The sequence below is a fragment of the Pristiophorus japonicus genome, chromosome 4, assembly GCF_044704955.1.
Source record: "Pristiophorus japonicus isolate sPriJap1 chromosome 4, sPriJap1.hap1, whole genome shotgun sequence".
NCBI classification, from domain to species: domain Eukaryota; kingdom Metazoa; phylum Chordata; class Chondrichthyes; family Pristiophoridae; genus Pristiophorus; species Pristiophorus japonicus.
Window position 1 is genome coordinate 72981139 of NC_091980.1, and position 21204 is coordinate 73002342.

A 21204-nucleotide genomic window follows, 5' to 3' on the forward strand; every position below is an offset into this window, starting at 1 on the left:
GCCAAATAATCTGTTTGTGTTATGTTGATTGAGGGATAATTATTGGTCAGGACACTAGGGATAACTCCCCTGCCCTTTTTCAAAATAGTGTTATGGGATCTTTTACGTCCACCTGAGAGAGCAGACAGGGTCTTGGTTTAACGTCTCATCCAAAAGATGGCACCTCTGACAGTGCAGCAATCCCTCAGTACTGCACTGGAGTGTCAGCCTAGATTTTTGTGCTAAAGCCCATAGAGTGGGACGTAAACCCACAGCCTTCTGGCCCAGAGGCGAGTGTGCTACCCATTGGGCCACAGCTGACACCCCGTGCGCTGCTGAATGTCCATGCAGGAGACTTCAGATGGTCTTGCAGGACGCCCTCAATCAGCTCTGGGTCTGGAAGGCCCGGCTGTAGACTGTACCACATCATCATGGGCAGCAGCAGTCTGGCCTGGCTGGACAACAGGCAGTGACAAGAGCAATGGTGGAGTGGCAGTGGTGGAAGCAGGACTGCTGTCGCCCTGAGAGGTTCCTGCTCCACTGACCCACTGCCACTCCCCCGGGGCAGCACGTCAGCATCCCTAGCAATCTGTTGGAGCACAGATTCTTGGCCTGCTGAGACACAGTGCAAACCCCAGTCGATAGTGGTAGACCCAGCCACAATGACAGCAGTCAGAGCTTGTGTGGCATCAAATTGAGACTGCATGAGAGCAGTCTGAGATTGGATACCACCAAGCATAGACTATATTACAGCACAAAGACATTGTGTCGCTTCCACCTGTGCTGCAATGGAAGATGCCAGATGGCCCAATTACAAGCAACATCCCGGGAGCAGCGTGAGTGAGGCCTATAAAGGCCCATCGGGAGGTCGAGAGGCAGCGGCAGTCGGCGAGAGCCGGGAGCAGCGTGAGTGAGGACTATAAAGGCCCAGTGGGAGGTCGAGAGGCAGCGGCAGTCGGCGAGAGCTGGGAGCAGCGTGAGTGAGGACTATAAAGGCCCAGTGGGAGGTCGAGAGGCGGCGGCAGTCGGCGAGAGCTGGGAGCAGCGTGAGTGAGGACTATAAAGGCCCAGTGGGAGGTCGAGAGGCGGCGGCAGTCGGCGAGAGCCGGGAGCAGCGTGAGTGAGGACTATAAAGGCCCAGCGGGAGGTCGAGAGGCAGCGGCAGTTGGCGAGAGCCGGGAGCAGCGTGAGTGAGGACTATAAAGGCGGGGCTTGTGCAGCTGCAGCGGGAACAGAAGGCAAAAAAGTAGAAAGAAATCAAAAGGTGACGTCACACCCAAGGGGGTAAGTGATTGGCTGGTGATTGGTAAGTAGCTTTTCTTTTTCTTTTCCATTTCAGTAAGTAACCTTTAGCATTGTTGTTGCCAAATTAAGTTAATCTAGGGTGAAATCATGGCAGGAGAGCTCGGACATGTGTTATGCTCTTCTTGTACCATGTGGGAAATCAGGGACGCCTCTGACGCGTTGCGGAACTGGAGCTGCGGGTGAATTCACTCTGGAGCATACACGATGCTGAGAATGATGTGAATAGCATATTTAGTGTGTTGGTCTTACCGCAGGTAAAGGGTACACAGCCAGATAGGTAATGGAAGACCAACAGGAAGAGCAGTGCAAGGAAGGTAGTGCAGGGGTCCCCTGCGGTCATCCCCCTGCAAAACAGATACACCGCTTTGGGTACTGTTGAGGGGGATGACTCATCAGGGGAGAGCAGCAACAGCCAAGTTTGTGGCACCGTGGCTGGCTCTGCTGCACAGGAGGGCAGGAAAAAGAGTGGGAGAGCAATAGTGATAGGGGATTCGATTGTAAGTGGAATAGATAGGCGTTTCTGCGGCCGCAACTGAGACTCCAGGATGATATGTTGCCTCCCTGGTGCAAGGGTCAAGGATGTGTCGGAGCGGGTGTAGGATATTCTGAAAAGGGAGGGTGAACTATGCCAGTTGTCGTGGTGCATATAGGTACCAACGATATAGGTAAAAAATGGGATGAGGTCCTACGAGACGAATTTAGGGAGCTAGGAGTTAAATTAAAAAGTAGGACCTCAAAAGTAGTAATCTCAGGATTGCTACCAGTGCCACGTGCTAGTCAGAATAGGAATCGCAGGATAGCTCAGATGAATACGTGGCTTGAGCATTGGTGCAGAGGGGAGGGATTCAAATTCCTGGGACATTGGAACCGGTTCTGGGGGAGGTGGGACCAGTACAAACCGGACAGTCTGCACCTGGGCAGGACCGGAACCAATTTCCTAGGGAGAGTGTTTGCTAGTGCTATTTGGGAGGAGTTAAACTAATATGGCAGGGGGATGGGAACCTATGCAGGGAGACAGAGGGGAATAAAATAGAGACAGAAGCAAAAAGCTAGAAAGGAGAATAGTAAAAGTGGAGGGCAGAGAAACCCAAGGCAAAAAACAAAAAGAGCCACTTTACAGCAAAATTTTAAAGGGTCAAAGTGTGTTAAAAAGACAAGCCTGAAGGCTCTGTGCCTCAATGCGAGGAGTATTCGGAATAAGGTGGACGAATTAACTGCGCAGATAGCAGTTAACGGGTATGATGTAATTGGCATCACGGGGACATGGCTCCAGGGTGACCAATGCTGGGAACTCAACATCCAGGGGTATTCAGCATTTAGGAAGGAGAAATAGAAAGGAAAAGGAAGCGGGGTGGCGTTGCTGGTTCAAGAGGAAATTAATGCAATTGTAAGGAAGGACATTAGCTTGGATGATGTGGAATCAGTATGGGTGGAGCTACGGAATACCAAAGGGCAGAAAACGCTAGTGGTAGTTGTGTACAGGTCACCAAATAGTACTAGTGAGGTTGGGGACAGCATCAAACAAGAAATAAGGGACGTGTGCAATAAAGGTACAGCAGTAATCATGGGCGACTTTTATCTACATATTGATTGGGCTAACCTAACTGGTAGCAATGCAGTGGAGGAGGATTTCCTGGAGTGTATTAGGGATGGATTTCTCGACCAATATGTTGAGGAACCAACCAGAGAGCTGGCCATCCTAGATTGGGTGATGTGTAATGAGAAGGGACTAATTAGCAATCTTGTTGTGCGAGGCTCCTTGGGGAAGAGTGACCATAATATGGTAGAATTCTTTATTAAGATGGAGAGTGACGAAGTTAATTCAGAAACTAGGGTCCTGAACTTAAGGAAAGGTAACTTTGATGGTATGAGGCATGAATTGGCTAGATTAGACTGGCAAATGATACTTAAAGGGTTGACGGTGGATAGGCAATGGCAAACCTTTAAAGATCATATGGACGAACATCAACAATTGTACATCCCTGTCTGGAGTAAAAATAAAACGGGGAAGGTGGCTCAACCGTGGCTAACAAGAGAAATTAAGGATAATGTTAAATCCAAGGAAGAGGCATACAAATTAGCCAGAAAAAGTAGCAAGCCGGAGGACTGGGAGAAATTTAGAATACAGCAGAGGAAGACAAAAGGAATAATTAAGAGGGGGAAAATAGAGTACGAGTGGAAGTTTGCGGGAAACATAAAAAATGACTGCAAAAGCTTCTATAGATATGTGAAGAGAAAAAGATTAGTGAAGACAAACGTTGGTCCCTTGCAGTCGGATTCGGGTGAATTTATAATGAGGAACAAAGAAATGACAGACCAATTGAACAAGTACTTTGGTTCTGTCTTCACAAAGGAAGACACAAATAACCTTCCCGATGTACTTGGGGTCCGAAGGTCTAGTGAGAAGGAGGAACTAAAGGATATCCTTATTAGGCAGGAAATTGTGTTAGGGAAATTGACAGGATTGAAGGCCGATAAATCCCCAGGGCCTGATAGTCTACATCCCAGAGTACTTAAGGAAGTGACCCTAGAAATAGTGGATGCATTGGTGATAATTTTCCAACAATCTATCGATTCTGGATCAGTTCCTATGGACTGGAGGGTAGCTAATGTAACATCACTTTTTAAAAAAGGAGGGAGAGAGAAAACGGGTAATTATAGACCAGTTAGCCTGACATCAGTAGTGGGGAAAATGTTGGAATCAATCATTAAGGATGAAATAGCAGCACATTTGGAAAGCAGTGATAGGATTGGTCCAAGTCAGCATGGATTTATGAAGGGGAAATCATGCTTGACAAATCTTCTGGAATTTTTTGAGGATGTAACTGGTAGAGTGGACAGCGGAGAACCAGTGGATGTGGTGTATTTGAACTTTCAAAAGGCTTTTGACAAGGTCCCACACAAGAGATTGGTGTGCAAAATCAAAGCACATGGTATTGGGGGTAATGTACTGACGTGGATAGAGAACTGGTTGGCAGATAGGAAGCAGAGAGTCGGGATTAACGGGTCCTTTTCAGAATGGCAGGCAGTGACTAGTGTAGTACCGCAGGGCTCAATGCTGGGACCCTGCTCTTTACAATATATATTAATGATTTGGATGATGGAATTGAGTGTAATATCTCCAAGTTTGCAGATGACACTAAACTTGGTAGTGGTGTGAGCTGTGAGGAGGACGCTAAGAGGCTGCAGGGTGATTTGGACAGGTTAGGCGAATGGGCAAATTCATGGCAGGTGCAGTATAATGTGGATAAATGTGAGGTTATCCACTTTGGGGGCAAAAACACGAAGGCAGAATATTATCTCAATGGCGGCAGATTAGGAAAAGGGGAGGTGCAACGAGACCTGGGTGTCATGGTTCATCAGTCACTGAAAGTGGGCATGCAGGTACAGCAGGTGGTGAAGAAGGCAAATGGTATGTTGGCCTTCATAGCAAGGGGATTTGAGTATAGGAGCAGGAAAGTCTTACTGCAGTTGTACAGGGCCTTGGTGAGGCCCCACCTTGAATATTGTGTCCAGTTTTGGTCTCCTAATCTGAGGAAGGACGTTCTTGCTATTGAGGGAGTGCAGTGAAGATTCACCAGACTGATTCCTGGGATGGCAGGACTGACATATGAGGAGAGACTGGATCGACTGGGCCTGTATTCACTGGAGTTTAGAAGGATGAGAGGGGATCTCATAGAAACATAAAATTCTGACGGGACTGGACAGGTTAGATGCAGGAAGAATGTTCCTATGTTGGGGAAGTCCAGAACCAGGGGACATAGTCTTAGGATAAGGGGTAAGCCATTTAGGACTGAGATGAGGAAAAACTTCTTCACTCAGAGAGTTGTTAACCTGTGGAATTCCCTACCGCAGAGAGTTGTTGATACCAGTTCATTGGATATATTCAAGAGGGAGTTAGATATGGCCCTGGCGGCTAAAGGGATATGGAGAGAAAGCAGGAACAGAGTACTGAAGGAATGATCAGCCAAGATCTTATTGAATGGTGGTGCAGGCTCAAAGGGCGGATGGCCTACTCCTGCACCTATTTTCTATGTTTCTAAAATGTTTCCCCTGGCTGGGGAATCTAGAACATGGGGTCAGTCTCGGAATAAGGGGTCGGCCATTTAGGACTGAGATGAGGAGAAATTTCTTCACTCAAAGGGTTGTGAATCTTTGGAATTCTCTATCCCAGCGAGCTTTGGATGCTCAGTCATTGAGTATATTCAAAACAGAGGTCGAGAATTTTTTGGGAACGAAGGGAATTAAGGGCTATGGGGATAGTGCGGGAAAATGGAGTTGAGGTCGAAGATCAGCCATGATCTTGTTGAATGGCGGAGCAGGTTCGAAGGGCCAAATGGCCTACTCCTGCTCCTCATTCTTATGTTCTTATGAATAGATTACCAGGGAGGCATTGGAAACAGAGAACGTTATACATTTTAAAGAGGGTGATCAGACAGAGATACAGGTGAAATGTCTTGTTCAGCTAAATATGTTAATTTCTTTAATAATGACAATTGTCCTCATCATTAGTGGTTTAACAAGTACCCCATTTTTAAAGGGGCGCCAACATTAAACTGTAAATTAAAACAAGTTTTTTTTTAAAAAGGAAACTTATCAAATTCAATTAAACTTGGATCCTGGGAGTTGATGATGCAGTCCAGTCACTCCACCGGTCGCGGAAAGCCTCAAGTGTTCGGGCGGACACCCTGGTCAAATATAGCCGCAGAAGAGAGGCAAGCAGTCAGGCCAAACAACTGCTTTGACTGTGCACTTTTTGGAGCTATGGATGGCCATCATGGCCAGTCCTAGGAGCAGTTTTGTTCAGCTAATACCTTTCATTTTACGTGACCAGAAGTAATATCATCTGGCCATCCAATAATCTATTCTCATACTAATAAGCAGACATACAGAATTGTTAATACAGTGGCTGCCGACAATCCCCAGCATCACACCTTAGAGAAACAACCATGTAGTTGTGTTTGAAGTGGTCTCTTGATAGCAATATCAAGCTCCTGTTGGTCACAGAGCAAGCTTTCATGCAAAGGAAATGACAGGGCATCTTCAGACATGGAGTTTCCTACCAAAAACACTATCAAAGAGATGATCACAGACCTTGGCAGAAGCTATAGAAACTAAGTTTTGATGAGTCAGTTTCCCAAATAAAGGTGTGGTAACTTGTAAAGAGTTTAGTTCAACAACTCTATAATATATAAAGTAAGAATAAGCAAAAGACTTTAAGTGAATATTATTTAAGTCCATATGCAAAACCTGCCTGGAGCATTTCTACTTTCAGTGTGCTCTAAAGGCAGTCTGGTTTTGCTCTATTCCAATGATTCGTTAGGAATTTGTTCATCTTTTTGAAAATTCTGACCATATTTCCATTCAATATAAACAAAGAGCATTGGATGCCATAAGTAACTGTAAAGGTTGCTCTTTAAGTTATAGTTTAAGCTCAGTTTCCTCAGCTTACAAAAATCATGCCTTCTCATTGTTTTTGTTATGGATAAATAGCTTCTCCAACTGATCCCTTTATGACTAGATAATCTGGTTTAATGATGTCGGGACTGATAAATATTGGCCAGGATACCAGGGGAACTACCCTGCTCTTCTTGACATAGTGCCATGGGATTTCTTACATCCACCTGAGTTTAATGCCTCATCCGAAAGACAGCACCTCCAACAGTGCAACACTCCCTCAGTACTGGACTAAAAGTGTCTGCCTGGCTTATGTGCTCAAGTCGCTGGAGTGGGACTTGACCCCACAACCTGTGGACTAAGAGGTAAAAGTGCGACCACTGAGCCAAGACTGAATTAATACGGAAGGCCTTGGAAGTGGACAGAATAAATAGGCTTGAGACAATCAGTTGCATTTCTGGAGAGAAAAGGAATTGAGAAATAAAGTAAAGGAGACACCTATGTGGGCTGCCTGATTAAGGGGCATGGCTTGGTGGGTCGAATAGCCTTTTCTTAACTCTTATGTCCTTCATGGTTTATCAATTTAAAACCCTTTACTTCCTCTGTCAACTTTGTCAGATAGAATACCATTACCCATTGCCCCTCACATTTCAATGAGATACACTTCATTGTGATTGTAGTACAGATACTTGTTTTAGTGTCATTATATTTAATAATTCCTCTGGTTTAATGTGCAACTTTGTTTCATCCACAAACTTTGGCACACTATTATAGTAGCTTTGTCCAATATATTAATATCCTGAACAGTAGGGTTCCCAAGACTGATCTCCCAGGAAATGTAGCTGCCTAACTGGAACAGGTACTGAGGATAACCAGGCTCAGTTTTCACATTTCTTCACCTTTGACCTCAAGCTTTTATTCTGGTTTACATGTCTCACGAGAGTAACCTGATCAACTGCTTTCTGAAGGTCAGAATGTGACTCCTTTGTGAAGTGGTCACAGCAAATCTCAACTTCCCAAAAACATTCAGCTGCATTATGAGGAAATCCACACAATCGCCCTCCAAAAAAAAAAATAGCCCAAAACACACAACTGGATTGGTTTTTGCATTTTTTTTTTAATATTGCAGATGAAAAACAGAAAAACAATTTCAATCACCAAAGCATTTCAACATATTTATTAAAATTTGTTCTCTAAAATAACACAATCATTTGTTATTCATAATATAATTTAAAAGTCATGTAACAGTCTAAAATTATCAGGGAGCATGGAGCTTTCCGAACTGCTGATTGCAGGGTATTCCATGAACTTTTCTTTGTATTCTTCTGGTTTTGTGGGAGGACAGGTGACAAGCAAGCTAGGGATTAAAATAACAGCTCGTGAAATGGAGCAATCCTACAAAATTTTCTCACACCCTCCAAACTAAAAATATAGCAAGAATAGATGGCGAAGGATGGTAAACCACTATCCTTATGACAGTGACATTTCAGAAATGGGCAAGAGAAATCTCGTCGCTCCTTCCCATTAAAAAAATGTAAGGCTGGTTTAAAAGTTACATTCCCTACCCTTTGCAGGGCATGTCATCACAAAATGCTATTATTTGTGGTTAATAACTGTACCATCCTTTTCTAAAGTCATCCTTTCTTTGCAGCCTGCACAAATATACTTGGCATCTCCACTGAACCCATTTCAGGTAAATCTGGGTTGCACATCCTGAATCTAGCACAATTGGCTTTGATACCTAAAATTACTATATTTTAATACACAGTTTGAGTGTTTCTAATCACTACTGCCAGTGATGTAGGAGTACCATATATTCTGGAACCCAGAGAAACCCTATTGTAGACTGGAACTGCCCATCCCAATGTATGCTATTTATCCCAGCCAAGACAAATCTTTACCTACGTAGCTCATCTTCTCAGCATTATTACTGTGGGAAGGCAAGTAGGAGCCAGTTTATTTTTCCACAGGGAAAGATGTTACGTTGGATGAAACCTCCTACCCAGGCCATTCTCCTTCATCTTGTGGGTGGCTGTGACAGGTGTATGACACTGGGTGATGGAAGGGAAGGAACAAGGAGTAAAAAAAAAACCCTCTGCCTTCAAAGAGGGCACATGTTGGCCAACTTTAAAATTAGCAGTTGATAAAAATGCTCAGTGGCCATGGAAGGGCAGGTAGTTCACTCAGCTACACTGAGGCCAATTGAGATTGGCAGAGGGGGCAAGGGGTTTTCCCGCTCAGAGCATCTACCAGATGGAAGAGATCTTCAACCCATCTGGGCTGGATTCGAGATGAAGCAGTGTGTCGGTTCCGCTTAATTCTCCAAATCAAACCAGATTCCCTTCACTCCCATTATACTGAACTGCTGATTGAAGTATTGCCTGCTGCGCAATTATCTGGGGCTTAAAGCTGGCTTCATTAAGAATACTTAGGGTGGCTACTTTTAGACATAACCAGTTTATAATTAAGTGGCAACGGGTTTTTCTTTAAACAAAAGATCAGCACTTAGGTGCTAGTTTTTTTCCTAATCAACAGAAGTTGTTGTTATGTTTGTGCCTACAACCATGTATAGTGGGAGGTCATGACTGATACGCTACTGCCACTCATTCAGAACTAGTGCAAGAGGCAATTACAGTGATGTGTCACAGAAAACAAACATCTGCAAAGGCACAATTACAGGGTTATATTACAAACAACTGAATAAAGAATATTTAAAAAATGATAAAGTACAATTTGCAAATATAAATAAAAGGTCAATTTTAAAAGTTGATTTCTAAAAAACACAGAATAGCCAACATAACTTGACCAACTCCCCCGTCTCGTGCCCCAGTGGCCATTCCCACCTAAAGTCACAACAGCAAATTGGCCACTTTCCCCAGTATAATACAGTGACCCCACTGGCCAATCCCAGCTAAAATCCAAATGATTAAATCTATATGTCCTTGCTTCAGTTTGTATTGAATGAATGATAGTATGCAAGTTGACTTTTTCTTTTGACTTGCAAAGTCTGAATGAAGAACATTCATGGCTGAAGCAAAGCATTTCTTTCCCTCTTCACCTCCTAAAGTTAGGGACTCTTGGTGGGGGATGGTTACATGGGCATTGCCACTCACTGATACCACGCTCAAACTGCTATTCTGCATGTGCGAGCTCAGGCAACAAGAGTTACAAGCTCATTGACCATGGTGGCATCACAGCAGTCCTCATCTAATGTCCTGTCCAACATATGTATCCTTTTCAGCAGGGTTCACTGGAGAAAGGAGTGTGTGAAAATACCAAATGATTTCTCTCTTTACCCCAGCTCAGGAACATAGAGGGCAACTGTAGTGCCCCGGTATTGCCCTGGCTAAGACTAGTGTACTTCGTACCAACCACACCTATTACTTGTGATTTACTGTATAGTTCAGTAGTACACCACTCAATGTGTTCAACGACATGCATCAGGAGTCTCAGTGCAAAATATTCCTTGTTCAACTAGTTCTACATTTCGGTAGGACTCAGTTCCACTGTTGATGTGTTAACTGCCATTATTGCGACTATCAGAAAAAAGATACCAACTACCTTTTCGAAGCCTAGGTTATTAGATCCAAGGACTGCTATATCATAAGCTATTGAGGGTCAAATATTATCACTGCAGTTGATAAAGGACTAAGGTACTGATGTACGTGACTATAGACAGACCACCATCTTAAAAAACTTGAGATATGGTGGTTTGAGATGTAACATATTATAGATCTCCTTGTGAAAGGGAGGGGTCACACTGTTGGGAAATTGTAAGGTTTTTCTCCCTCCCTTCACCTTGCTTGCACTTGGTGACCGCATTTCAGGGAATGTGTGAGATGGATCAGATGCAATGTAGAGCTCCTGCTCCATTACCCAACCATGCACCTCAACCCCACCCTCAGGCAAACACCAGCACCACCTCATAACATTTCAATAGATATCACATTTGTGAATCTCAGTAACTCTCAGTGGTACTGTATACATCTCATATAATTGGGGAGTTGGGGGTGGGGGGGTGGAATAGGAGTCTGTGATAACCATACCCAAATTGATCAGTGGCAAAAAATTAAATAAGGTTACTCACAAAACGTACACGCCGTTCAACTCCAGAATGGTGAATAGTGTCAAGGTGTGTACAGCAACTAATAATGCCATTGGAGGCCCACTGGCATGTTTTGGAACTACTCCACAACACAGGGTTTATAATGTGTGCTGCTGACATCAAGTGGCAGCAAATCAGTATTGCAATTGTATTTAAACTGCCTGGTAGTGGCTAAGCAGCTGCAAGTGGGGCAAAAAAGTTAGATAAGAGTTAATGGCTAACCCAAGTTATATTCTAGTGCAAACAAAGTGCAAGTCCTACAATAGCTGGGCGGGGGGGCGGGGGGGGGGAAAGAGGGGGGGGGAAAGAGAGAGAGGGGGAGAGGGGGTGGGGGCGACCATCCAAAAAACACCTGCCACAGCCCACGTTAGCTCCATCCAGGGTAAATCACATTCACACCATCTATTGGCCTAGGCTGGTCACAATAAAACAGTACTAATCCAGACACACCCTAGTAACAGCCCATCTCCAACAGGAGGCGCAATGTCCAGTGGGCTCGAAGATGGTCTTCAGAAATAGATCTGCTTCGCATCTGCAGGAGCTTGTTCCATTGGACAATAGGGACACTTTAACCTGCACAAGGGGAAATGTGTAAGAAATGATACAAGTACAGATCACATTGCGGAAAAAAGAATTGTGTTTAAATTGACTTTACCCGTCCCATCAAGTAAACATCCTACCCCCAGCATGATTCTCCTGCTAAGAGGATTAGCAAGCAAGTTCCTCCATGATCTATGCCATTCTGTAATCCACTACCAGGAGTTGGATAACTCACCTTGCTAATTGGGTGTGCCACTGCTTGCTGAGGTTGGGAGGATTCCAGGGCAAGGATTATGGGGGTAAATTCATGAGCTGTTGCACCAACCCACCACGTCACCAGTAAATCAGTGGAGAGTCAGAAATCGATGTAGTGAAGCTGACGAGAAAAACCCATCGGAATTCTCCAAGACGGACAGGTATATTTGCTGAGGGAACGGCAGGTGAGATAATGAGCCTTCATGGCTCAAGTGCTGGATGCCAATGGTGTAGTGGGGAAGGAGCGGCAGGAAAACCTAGCTCAGAAACTAGGTAGAATAGACACGGCTAATAACTGGATATCTTCATCATACTGGAAGAGCAATTACCTGGCCATTAAATCAGAACGTGAACAACCACCTCCCCAGCTAGCGGTAAGTGCGAGAGAGGCAGAATGAAGAGCTAGAGTAGAGAAATGGAGGAAGGTACTATGGTTTAGATCAGTCAGGGATGGCTATTCCTTTCTAAGCATAAAGTATATCCCCTCGCCCCCATCATATTCAGAGATTCACAATTCCCACCGACATGTAAATATCAGTCACTTTAAAGCTTTACTCTGTTGTTCCCAATAAGATGGTCAATGTATCCACACGCTACTCACTTTCCACCATTGATCAGTTTGTTTAATGCATCTCTGGAGATCACATGACCGCAGATCAGCTTCATGGGAGGATTGGATTCAGTTGCCTGTTGTCGGAGGATGGGGCAGGCAAACACAGAGTGGTACCAGCATTTCTTACCCAGCTCAATTTCAATCTGAAAGAAATAAAAAAGGTAACTGACATTCTTTTTGCCTTTTTGGAAAGGGAGCAACACTAAGCCATACAGATTATGCTGACCTCAGGTTCAATCTTTGGTGTGTGATGAGTTAGCTGCTTTCAATTGGGGGGGGGGGGGGGAGGGGGCAGTGATGGAATTATATTTGGTCTCAAAGTGGTGGGGTAATGAAAGGGGCAAAAAACAGACCGATTTACAGCTCCTGATCAGTAGTCAGTGACCCTTGCAGAGAAGTGTGTGTGTGATCACCAAGTGAGGACAGACACACATTCAACTGTGATTCCTTTTATAGTTGAAAGCATAGGAACACTCATTGTCCAGGTTCACTCATGGTCCTTCGACTAGGTAGTGGATGGTTAGTGGCAGTGTGGAACTACAACCAATCATGAGCCACTACCTTTAAAAAATGAAGGTGGTGGTTGGGACGCGAGAAAAAAGAAAGACGGTTTCAATCTAGGATACTTGGAGAGTGAAACACTTTTGATACCCAGTATGGCCATATTTGTCTCATCGATGTCCTTATACTGCTACAGATAGTTTGATTATTCACTCAGCTATGGCACTTCCTAACTTAACTTATGTAAAGAACATTAAGCTGTCCAAGGCAACCTTTAAATGCTCAATGACATCATACAACACAATTCATAGAATACATCAATCAATGAAAACATCCCAAGGTGCTTTACCTGGGTGGGGAGTATTGATAATGAACAGATGCCAACCTGTGGTGTCAGATTTAGCAGAGAAAGCTTCATCAAAAAGATGGGGTTTGAAAAGTTAAAAAAAAATTGGAGAGAAGTGGAGGGGATTAGGGAGAAAATTCCAGAGAGAATGGGGTTGGGACAATTGAAGGTTCTGCCATCTCTGGTGGAATGAGGCGGCGGTGGCGGGGGGGGGGGGGGGGGGGGGTGGTGCACAAAAGGCCATTTGAGAGTCAACTGTGTAGGACGGAGCACAAGGCTGGGAGAGATGGCAGAGATAGTTTAGGTCAAGGCCATAGATGAGTTTGAAGATAAAAGTGTTTAAAGTTCAATACGCTGAGGACAGGAAGCCAACACAGGTCAGTGAGGTTTGGCGTGATTGGCAAGCAGCACTTAAGAACATAAGAAATAGGTGCAGGAGTAGGCCATACGGCCCCTCGAGCCTGCTCTGCCATTCAATAAGATCATGGCTGATCTGATCATGGACTCAACTCCACTTCCCTGCCCACTCCCCATAACCCCTTATCGTTTAAGAAACTGTCTCTTTCTGTCTTAAATTTATTTAATGTCCTAGCTTCCACAGCTCTCTGAGGCAGCGAATTCCACAGATTCACAACCCTCAGAAGAAATTTCTCCTCATCCCAGTTCTAAATGGGCGGCCCCTTATTCTAAGATCATGCCCTCTAGTTCTAGTCTTCCCCACCAGTGGAAACATCCTCTCTGCATCCACCTTGTCAAGCCCACTTATAATCTTATACATTTCGATAAGATCACCTCTCATTCTTCTGAATTCCAATGAGTAGAGGCCCAACCTACTCAACCTTTCCTCATAAGTCAACCCCCTCATCCCCAGAATCAACCTAGTGAACCTTCTCTGAACTGCCTCCAAAGCAAGTATATCCTTTCGTAAATATGGAAACCAAAACTGCACGCAGTATTCCAGGTGTGGCCTCACCAATACCCTGTACAGCAGTAACAAGACTTCCCTGCTTTTATACTCCATCCCCTTTGCAATAAAAACCAAGATTCCATTGGCCTTCCTGATCACTTGCTGTACCTGCATACTATCCTTCTGTGTTTCATGCACAAGTACCGCCGGGTCCTGCTGTACTGCAGCTCTTTGCAATCTTCCGCCATTTAAATAATAACTTGCTCTTTGATTTTTTTCTGCCAAAGTGATCTCACACTTTCCAACATTATACTCCATCTGCCAAATTTTTGCCCACTCACTTAGCCTGTCTATGTCCTTTTCCAGCTTTTTTATGCCCTCCTCACACACTGCTCTTCCTCCCATCTTTGCATCATCAGCAAACTTGGCTACGTTACACTCAATCCCTTCTTCCAAGTCGTTATATAGATTGTAAATAGTTGGGGTCCCAGCACTGATCCCTGCGGCACCCCACTCGTTACTGATTGCCAACCAGAGAATGAACCATTTATTCCAACTCTCTGTTTTCTGTTGGTTAGCCAATCTTCTATCCATGCTAATATATTACCCCCACTTGGAGCAAGACTAAAGATAGGTAGCTGAGCTTTGAATAAGATTTAATTTTTGGAGGGCGAAGGATGGGAGGCCAGCAAAGAGGACATTGAATAAGGGTTTCAGCAGTAGTAAGTAAGGAAGGAGAGGAAGTGAGCAATGCTGCAAAGATGGAAGTAATGGTCTTGGTGATGGATAGGATGTGGAGTTTGAAGCTCAGTCTGGACTAAATAGGGCTCTGAAGTTCCACATGGTCTAGTTTAGTTTGAGAAGGCTGGGTGGCAAGTGGCAAAGGAGCAGGGTTTAAGAAAGGGGGTGTAAACAATGGCTTTGATCTTCCTGATTTTCAATTAATGGATATTTTGACTCATCTAAAATTTGTCAGACAGGCAGTCTGAGTGATTGAAGGAAAAGATAAAGAGGTAGAGCTGGATGTCATCAGCATACATATGGAAACTGACCGCATGCATGTGGATAATGTCACCGAGCGGCAGTATGTACATTGAGGGGAGGTCAAGAGCAGCAGGGGAGAGGAAAGGGAAGCAATGGCAGAGGCATCTGCATGGTGGTCTGAATCATGGAAACAAAGAAATCTTTGAGATATTGTGCATTTTGTTATTGGAGGTGAGGTTGGAGAGGGGCAGAGAAAAGGAGGTTTCTGGAGATGGCGCATCATGCAGAAACGAGTTGTCCTTGCCCTCCAGGATGAGCAGTAGCAGGATTTGTTGGAAGTGAGCAAGACATAGTAGTGCTGAGTATAGTCATGTCAGATCTGATGATGAATGACAAGATCAGCTGTGCACCACGAGTATTGTGAGCACAGCTCTCAGACTTAAGGGAGCGATGATGGAGATTGCTCAGGGGTGGGTGACAAGTGAATAATTTGGCAAGAACAAGGACATCAAGGAGTCGGAGGTATGATTGTGGTCTTTGCAATATATAAAAGGATTAATTCTGTCCATGTGGTTAGGTTACTTGAACTAGTTAGGCATGAGAGGAGTAGTAATCAAGAGCACAAGTTATGAAAGCATAAAGTTTACACAGGATTACATACATAGGATATATTGCATAGAAACATAGAAACATAGAAAATAGGTGCAGGAGCAGGCCATTCAGCCCTTCTAGCCTGCACCGCCATTCAATGAGTTCATGGCTGAACATGAAACTTCAGTACCCCCTTCCTGCTTTCTCGCCATACCCCTTGATCCCCCGAGTAGTAAGGACTTCATCTAACTCCCTTTTGAATATATTTAGTGAATTGGCCTCAACTACTTTCTGTGGTAGAGAATTCCACAGGTTCACCACTCTCTGGGTGAAGAAGTTTCTCCTCATCTCGGTCCTAAATGGCTTACCCCTTATCCTTAGACTGTGACCCCTGGTTCTGGACTTCCCCAACATTGGGAACATTCTTCCTGCATCCAACCTGTCCAAACCCGTCAGAATTTTAAATGTTTCTATGAGGTCCCCTCTCACTCTTCTGAACTCCAGTGAATACAAGCCCAGTTGATCCAGTCTTTCTTGATAGGTCAGTCCCACCATCCCTGGAATCAGTCTGGTGAATCTTCGCTGCACTCCCTCAATAGCAAGAACGTCCTTCCTCAAGTTAGGAGACCAAAACTGTACACAATACTCCAGGTGTGGCCTCACCAATGCCCTATACAACTGTAGCAACACCTCCCTGCCCCTGTACTCAAATCCCCTCGCTATGAAGGCCAACATGCCATTTGCTTTCTTAACCGCCTGCTGTACCTGCATGCCAACCTTCAATGACTGATGTACCATGACACCCAGGTCTCGCTGCACCTTCCCCCTTCCTAATCTGTCACCATTCAGATAATAGTCTGTCTCTCTGTTTTTACCACCAAAGTGGATAACCTCACATTTATCCACATTATACTTCATCTGCCACGCATTTGCCCACTCACCTAACCTATCCAAGTCACTCTGCAGCCTCATAGCATCCTCCTCGCAGCTCACACTGCCACCCAACTTAGTGTCATCCGCAAATTTGGAGATACTACATTTAATCCCCTCGTCTAAATCATTAATGTACAATGTAAACAGCTGGGGCCCCAGCACAGAACCTTGCGGTACCCCACTAGTCACTGCCTGCCATTCTGAAAAGAACCCATTTACTCCTACTCTTTGCTTCCAGTCTGACAACCAGTTCTCAATCCACGTCAGCACACTACCCCCAATCCCATGTGCTTTAACTTTGCACGTTAATCTCCTGTGTGGGACCTTGTCGAAAGCCTTCTGAAAGTCCAAATATACCACATCAACTGGTTCTCCTTTGTCCACTTTACTGGAAACATCCTCAAAAAATTCCAGAAGATTTGTCAAGCATGATCTCCCTTTCACAAATCCATGCTGACTTGGACCTATCATGTCACCATTTTCCAAATGCGCTGCTATGACATCCTTAATAATTGATTCCATCATTTTACCCACTACTGAGGTCAGGCTGACCGGTCTATAATTCCCTGCTTTCTCTCTCCCTCCTTTTTTAAAAAGTGGGGTTACATTGGCTACCCTCCACTCGATAGGAACTGATCCAGAGTCAATGGAATGTTGGAAAATGACTGTCAATGCATCCGCTATTTCCAAGGCCACCTCCTTAAGTACTCTGGGATGCAGTCCATCAGGCCCTGGGGATTTATCGGCCTTCAATCCCATCAATTTCCCCAACACAATTTCCCGACTAATAAAGATTTCCCTCAGTTCCTCCTCCTTACTAGACCCTCTGACCCCTTTTATATCCGGAAGGTTGTTTGTGTCCTCCTTAGTGAATACTGAACCAAAGTACTTGTTCAATTGGTCTGCCATTTCTTTGTTCCCCATTATGACTTCCCCTGATTCTGACTGCAGGGGACCTACGTTTGTCTTTACTAACTTTTTTCTCTTTACATACCTATAGAAACTTTTGCAATCCGCCTTAATGTTCCCTGCAAGCTTCTTCTCGTACTCCATTTTCCCTGCCCTAATCAAACCCTTTGTCCTCCTCTGCTGAGTTCTAAATTTCTCCCAGTCCCCAGGTTCTAGAAACTGGGCATTCGGCCCAACCAGTCCATGCCGATGCTTTTGCTCTACTTCAGCATAAGTGCAGAAAATGAAATACAGGTACATTCATGCCCAAGTTACACTTATGGGCCAGCAAGTGTGAGGCACATTGAACAATGCCTCATTCCGGGGACATTACACTACTCACGTACTGCATCATGGTAATGCATGAACATTTGCAAATACACAATACCGCACCAAGCTCTGGGGGAAATCAGAGCAATCCAGTGTACATGGTCCTGTTTCATCTGCTCACACACAAATTCAACCTACCTACCAGCAAGAGTCCATTTTGCTCAGGTTGGGGGAGGTGAGGGGTGTTGGACACGATAGGAAATCACAAGACTCAGACCAGCAAGAAGGTATTTAGTTTCAATATGACAATTTGTCACCAATAATAATCAAATGGGCAACACTCACTGGAAGTTCATCCTTTTGGCTCCATATCCCTGTGCACTGCCGCTGTTCAATCACGGCCTTAATATTCAGCAGAACCGGCAATGCCAGACATCCAGCAGAAAAACTGTTATGGTAATAACATATACAGAGAAATATCAGTGCTTAACCGAGTCATTATACAAGGATCCTAATAGGGGTATGGATTTAAATACTTTAAAAAAAGCAAATCACTTCTTTTTCAACAAAAAACGGGAGTGGAAGTATATAATCATTTCATTATGTCTCCCATCAACAAGGAAACAGAACAGCCTTAGAAAACTGCCAGAGCGTAGCCATTTTTCCATTAATTGTTATACAGGAAGAATGAAAAAGATTAAAAGAAATGTCTTGAGGGCAATGGACCTTTATCTCAAGAGTGGGCTGTGACATATTTCCTTCATAGTTGGAGGTCGGAGACTAGTGCCATCACTTAAATCTCCATGGTCTCTAAATTGTCAGACTGCTTGTCCGACATCCACTTCTGGATGAGCAGAAATTTTCTGCAATTAAATATTAGGAAGACCGAAGTTATTATTTTCCGTCCCCGCCACAAACTCCGTACCCTAGCCACCAACTCCATCTCTCTCCCAAACATCTGTCTGAGGCTGAACCAGACGGTTCGCAACCTTAGTGTCATATTTGATCCTGAAGTGAGCTTCCGACCACATAGCCGCAGCATAACTAAGACCGCCTATTTCCACTGTGGAACATCGCCCGTCTCCGCCCTTTGCCTCAGCTCATCCACTGCTGAAACCCTCATCCATGCCTTTGTTATCTCTAGACTATTCCAATGCACTCCTAGCTGGGCCTCCCACATTCTACCCGACGTAAACTTGAGGTCATACAAAACTCGGCAGCCCGTGCCCTAATTCGCACCAAGTCCTGTTCACCCATTACCCCTATGCTCGCTGACTCCCGATTAAGCATTGCCTCAATTTCAAAATTCCCATCCTTGTTTGCAAATCCTTCCATGGCCTCATCCCTCCCTTTCTCTAATCTCCTCCAGCTCCACAAACCCACCCACCGCCCCGAGAGGTCTGCGCTCCTCTGATTCTGCCGTTGAGCATTCCTGACTATAATCGCTCCACCATTGGTGGCTGTGTCTTCTGTTGTCTAGGCCCTAAGCTCTGGAATTCCCTGCCTAAACGTCTCCGCCTCTCTACCTCTCTTTCCTCCTTTAAGCCGCTGCTTGAAACCTACCTCTTTGACCAAGCTTTTGATCACTTGCCCCAATTTCTCCTTATGTGGCTCGGTGTCAAATTTTGTGTCTAATAACACTCCTTGGGACATTTTACTACTTTAAAGGCGCTATATAAATACAAGTTGTTCTTGTTTCACCTCTCATTTGATTCCCTATGGACATGTACTTCCCTACCTGTGCCTCACTATTGCCCTTGAACTGTGGATGACCACCTCCTGTAGTGCATGCTCCAGGAACTGTTCCTCCTCCCCATATAGTGCAGAGCATCGTCAATTGTTTCTCAAGTTGAGTAACTTTGGGCTTGAGCAAGTCGAACTGGACATTCTTCTTACACCTGGTCACTCAGATTCTTACAGCACAAGTGGCCCACCCTGTCTATACCAGTTCTTTGAAAGAGCTGTCCAATTAGCCCCACTCCAGTTCTTTCCCCATAGCCCTGCAAATGTTTCCTTTTCAAGCATATATCCGATTCCCTTTGGAAAGTTACTACTGAATCTGCTTCCACCACCCTTTCAGACAGTGCATTCGAGATCATAACATGATAAGCAAAAACATTTCTCCTCATCTCCTCTCTGGTTCTTTTGCCAATTATCTTGAATCTGTGTTCTGTGATTATTGACCCTTTTGCCAAGTGGAAACAGTTTCTCCCTATGTACTCCATCAAATCCTTACATAATTTTGAACACCTCTATTAAATCTCCCATTGACCATCTCTGCTCAAAAAGGAGAACAATCCCAGCTTCTCTTAATACAAAAGCAAAATACTGTGGAGGCTGGAACTCTTTAAAAAAAAAATGGAAAATGCCGGAAATACTCAGCAAGTCAGGCAGCATTTGTGGAGAGAGAAGCAAAGTTAACGTTTCAGGGCGATGACCTTTCATCAACCTGAAACATTAACTCTGTTTCTCTCTCCACAGATGCTCCCTGACCTGCTGAGCATTTCCAGTATTTTCTGTTTTTAATCCCAGTTTCTCTAGTCTCTCCTAGTGCCAGGGATGAGGGACTTCCGAACACTAAGACTTCAGAAATTCCCAAATCATGCAAGGTCTACGCAACACATGTTTCCTCTATCTTGTCATAATAACTGGATTTAAAAAGGACCCAGAAACTCAAATTCTGGCCCAGACCAAACTCCATGTACTCACTCAGCCGGCCTTCAGCTTGTACAATCTACCGAAATCTGAAGAGGACTCCATCATCGTGCACATTTCTTGCCAAGTCAAGCCCATTCTGCCTCCTTGCCGAACTCCTCCTTCGGCCAAATTCATCTCCTTATCTTTTCTCAGCATAAACTCACTGTCAGCACTTCACTCAGTTGGCCCCAAGCAGCTCAAGAAGCCTTGTGCTAGCACATCCTTTCTTTTATATCTACAAGGATATGTCTGATGATTTACTCAGCTCTGTTACGCATTCCCTCAATTCAGATTGCACAATGCGATAAACTACTTAAAACAGCCTAATCATCACGATCACTACAGAGCCTCAGTTGCATCAGCATGTCTACAATGTAACCACTAAACCTGGTTGAGGCCAAACTTATTTCTTTGCCTTCTCTTGGCAAAACCTTATTCTGTCAGTCTCTTGTAGCACAAGATTGGAAAACTCAGTGCACAATAGTTCCAGTCTAGGCTGCTCCTGACTGGATAAATTGAACGGGAGGCCCAGAGAGAGCACAGACCAGAGCAGCGGTGGCAGCGAGCAGGCAGAGGGCCGGGAGTAACTCAACACAGGAGTGATGTCAGAAACCAAAAGGTAAGTCAGCAAAAGGGAAGGAGCTGATTGGTGAGTAGCTGCTGGGTGTTTTTTTTAATTTTAAGTTTATTTCTGCAGGGTTAGTTCTTAGTCTATTAAACAGAGGCATGGCAGGGCAGCTAAGTCCCGTGGAGTACACATCCTGTGCCATGTGGGAAGTCCTGGATGCTTTGCGTAGCCTGGACGACCACGTATGCAGGAAGTGTTACCAGCT

General features: G+C 44.6%; 1 protein-coding gene across 2 annotated transcripts in view; it reads right to left on the bottom strand.

The window, feature by feature from the left end:
- Nucleotides 1-7797: 7797 nt before the first annotated feature.
- rmnd5b (required for meiotic nuclear division 5 homolog B) overlaps nucleotides 7798-21204 on the bottom strand; it is a 55542-nt gene continuing 42135 nt past the window's right edge. The window contains exons 7-10 of one of the 2 annotated variants that reach the window (XR_011593005.1): nucleotides 18020-18122; nucleotides 12183-12337; nucleotides 11237-11359; nucleotides 7798-8038 (exon numbers count right to left, since the gene is read on the bottom strand). Coding sequence is in view for 1 of the 2 variants with exons in the window: in XM_070878348.1 (XP_070734449.1) it covers nucleotides 11296-11359; nucleotides 12183-12337; nucleotides 18020-18122 (322 nt within the window). In the remaining variant the exon portion in view is untranslated. Of the gene's footprint in view, nucleotides 11360-12182; nucleotides 12338-18019; nucleotides 18123-21204 lie in introns of both variants that reach the window. The other variant, XM_070878348.1, reaches the window with a different exon arrangement.